This window comes from Malus domestica, chromosome 17 (genome assembly GCF_042453785.1).
Source record: "Malus domestica chromosome 17, GDT2T_hap1".
Taxonomy (NCBI): Eukaryota; Viridiplantae; Streptophyta; class Magnoliopsida; order Rosales; family Rosaceae; genus Malus; species Malus domestica.
Genome location: NC_091677.1, coordinates 22,304,741 through 22,308,701, shown reverse-complemented (window position 1 = coordinate 22,308,701; position 3,961 = coordinate 22,304,741). Strand labels below are relative to the sequence as shown.

Genomic DNA, 3,961 nt, shown 5'->3' with positions numbered 1-3,961 from the left:
AATGACATGGTCAAAAGTCAAAATACCTTGATAAATTCGAAAAATGAGAAAGGTTTCGAATTTCAATTAATGAGAAATGGAAATTAATGAGAGATAGAGACCTAATTTTAATTAATGAGAAATGAAAATGAGAGATAAGAACCTAATACATGCATATATTCGCTCCTTCCCAACCAGAGGTACACACGCAAGTCAAGAGCCATAGGCTAGTTAGGGTTTCTTCAAAACTTTCAGAAGGAGGTAATCAGACGCACACTCAGGCCTCGTTTGGCAGCTCGGACTGTACTGACTATTTCAGTCGGATATGATAAATAGTCGTCGGATAGTACTGACTAAATTAGTCGGGTGTTTGGTGCAATATCGAACTAATCACCGTATTAATAGGATCGATTATGTTATATTTTTTAATTACTTGTTAATAGTATTTTAGGAATGATAATTCAAATTAAAATAAATTCGACAAAAAAAATCTCAAAAAAAAAAAAAAAAATCAAAAGAAACCCAGGGAAGGACGAACAGGGGAGAAGTGCTCAGAGATTCGAGATCCCCTTGAAACCCATATCACAACGAAAATCACAAACTAATCCATCAAACACAAAAAAATCACAAATGATCAAGAATCACAAATCCATCAAATAAAAAAAAATCACAAACTAAAGGAAACAAGACAGAGAGAGAAAAAGAGAAAAAAAGAAGAAAAAAAAGGAAAATTGCAGCAAAAGGAAGACGATGAAGATGAAACGAGAAAACACCCATGAGGAAGATGATGCAATCAGGTGTGAGCAGGAGTGGTTCCGCTGATTTAGCTCTGAATCTCCAGAGCAACAGACACGAGATGACGAAGCAGATGCGAGAGGGGTGCGAGGCGTTTTGAGGCCGACTAAATTATACCGAGCTTTTTGAGCGTACTAACTAGCGGGTGTGAGGCGTACTAATTAATTTGGACCGGATTTGTTAGTTCGGCGACTATTTAGTACGTATGTCTCCAAACACCCACTCCCGTATTATTAACCCTATCCGATGCTTAATACGGTGTGCCAAACGAGGCACTGCTCTTGTGGTTGATAATCCATTAAAATCCCGAATATTACACGGCCAAGCCCTAAAAGTCCTCCGAAGGTGAACCCTAAAAATCCTCCCAAGTGGTCTCATCAGATCCTAGCCATGCATCATAAGGGACCTGTGACTTCATTTTCCGTCATGCTTCAATGGGATTCTTCAAAACCATTTTCCCTCCTTTCATTATATAGGGATTGCTCTTCCTACGTTTACGGAAAGAGAATCAACAACAATTCTGTTGTATTCAAAACACAAACACGTGTAATTATTTATTTAATTCAAATTATAATACGCCATTCAGTTGGATAAATTAAACCTAAGTAGTGATAATACTTATCTTCACTAGAGATCAAGGATAAGACCAAGACTCTTTCAAAAAATTAGAGATAAACACGTAAAGACTTTAAAACATGGGAACAGCACGTATGTATATATAAATTCGCACATTTCCAATCAGGGGTGCACACGCAAGTCAAGATCCTTATTAATTAGTTAGTTAGGGTTTCTTCAAAACTTTCGCGATGAGGCGCCTCCTGATGGTCTACCTCGACCAAAAAACAAGGTAATCACATGCACAGTTGGTTACTGCCCTAGTGCCCTTGTGATTGATAATCAAGTATTAATGTATGTCTCATCTGTTACTTTGTAGATAATTGATTTGGAAACTGCAAATATTTCATTCGTGATGGTAATAAGCTTCAAAGTCTGCAATTTTAATAACAAACTAAAGATATTTCGTCAATTGGAGGTTTTATGTGCAATATATGTATATGCAAATATGCTCTAAATCACTATATTATTCTTTGTTCTTAATTGCGGCTTTGTAGGAGAATTATTTTTTGTTCCTGCATTTAATCTAGCTAGCTTTACACTTTCCGTTCCTAACAATCCATTTTCTGTTTTTTTTATGTGCCGCAGAGAACTACGTGACAAGATTATAATTGTGGATTTGGTCGAAGGCATAATCTTTTACACTCTCTTTTTTGGATCGTTGGCACTTATTCGTGCATATCCTGAAAGAATGCTTCCACCTATGTTAACATACTACCGCCTATCAAGAATGTTTGTGTTGCTCATTCTCGATTTCATTGGCCGGAAGTTCAGAATGATCATCTTCATAATATGTAGAAGAAGAAGAATGATCATCTCGAAAGTAGAGGACAGCAGCCCCTGGTCCAATAAACTCGCGGGAGATGTTATGCAACTGATTCTACGACGACTGGGCTTATCAGACTACGTTCGATGTGCTGCAGTATGCCGTTCATGGCAAGCAATTATTAAAAGCATATTCAGTCACGCCGTCCCCTTGCTCAGGATCAAGTTCCATGGCTTATGTTAAGCTCTCATCCCATATCCACTAGAGATCATCGCGTTTTAAGTCCAGGTGATTGGAAAGATCATAAATTTCTACGATCATGGCCAAATACAATTTTTTATTGTACAATGAATAGGATGGATTGTGTTGGCTCAATAGAGGGATGGTTGATCATGGTCGACAGTGCGTTGAGGCGTCCAGAGGGTTTTATGAAACCTTGGTCATTCTACCTAAAAAATTGTCAGAACCCTAGTTTTAAAATAGAATTCTTCTTCTTCAATCCAATATCTGGTGATCGAGTGATGCTCCCCTCGTCGCAGTCCACCCTTCCATGCCGCTGCATCAATGGTCCTGACTTCTCCGTTTCTAAAATTATTGCCTCTTCTGAACCAAAAACAATCAGTCAGGAGCCATGTTTTGTGGTTTGTCTTTGTAAACAGGGTCATCTGACTTATTGTAGGCCAGGGGATCAATCATGGAGCTCGATTGATGAGGAAATACCCTTTGTTAATGGTATAGTCATACTGGGCGGTAAGTTATATGCTACAACGTCCTTAGAGTCCAAGTTTTTAATGGTATTTGAGATGATCGAAGACACCAAAGGCAATGGCGGTCCTCTTAGCTATAGGGTCGTTAAGTTGATAACCCTTGATCCCAACACACGTCCTTCCATTCCACTTCCTTTCGTAAAAACTGATTACAATGGATCAAGAGTAGAGCATTACAAAGGCCGTGAGTTCGTTCACCTAGCAAAAGATTCTGCATCTATGGAGTTGTTTATGATTTTTCATAAGGCAGACTATGCATACAAGCCTAAACAAGAAATGAGTTTACTAACCGATCCTTGCTGGCATAAGATCATGCTTGGAAAGACCTTTCGTTACACTGAGCCACCTAAGACTAAAGGATTTCGAGTGTTCAAACTGGAGTGTGATATTGATGGTGGTCCACAATGGATGGAGGTTGTTGAACTTGGTGATCGGGTATTATTTGTGAGCAACCACCATTCCGCCGTTATGTCGTACCCCCAAGGTCAGAAGGTTGAAAGAAACAGTATTTATTTTGTCTTTGATTACGCGTGTTACGAATCAATCAAATGTGACTTTGGAGTTTTTTCCTTCACAAATAAGAGTATTAGGTATTTTAGTAGCTCCAAGGGTCGTTCTTCGCACATGTTGCATACTGCACCTTTATGGTTTGTACCCAATCTTTGATAGGTTAGTTTAATTAAATTTTGTTTTGTTTCCTTTTTTCAGTTGGAAAGATTTGCTTTTTTATTTTTATTTTTATGAAAATTGTTTACTTCTCTTACTTATATGCACTTAATACATATATAAATCATGTGATTATGTTTATTTAATACAATTACTGCAATTAATCATTCATAAAAGGAACATAACTACATTGAGATCCAATTATATAAAATCATATGGAGTCTTGATGCAATAACTTTGTATATTGTTGTAAGACGTCAATATAATGATAATCATGTTTCATATAGTCCATTTTTCTAACAAAGACATATCAAACACTGCAAGAAATAACGATCCAATATCCCCACTCGCCCTCACTCGCGGATGCCTCTAT

General features: G+C 37.6%; 1 protein-coding gene across 1 annotated transcript; it reads left to right on the top strand.

Moving 5' to 3' along the window:
- Nucleotides 1-1,535: 1,535 nt before the first annotated feature.
- On the top strand, nt 1,536-3,620 carry LOC114826391 (uncharacterized). Its single transcript, XM_070817216.1, has 2 exons — nt 1,536-1,621; nt 1,978-3,620. Exon 2 carries the CDS (start codon nt 2,392-2,394, stop codon nt 3,586-3,588), a length of 1,197 nt encoding a protein of 398 aa, XP_070673317.1. The 5' UTR covers nt 1,536-1,621; nt 1,978-2,391; the 3' UTR covers nt 3,589-3,620.
- Nucleotides 3,621-3,961: the final 341 nt, after the last annotated feature.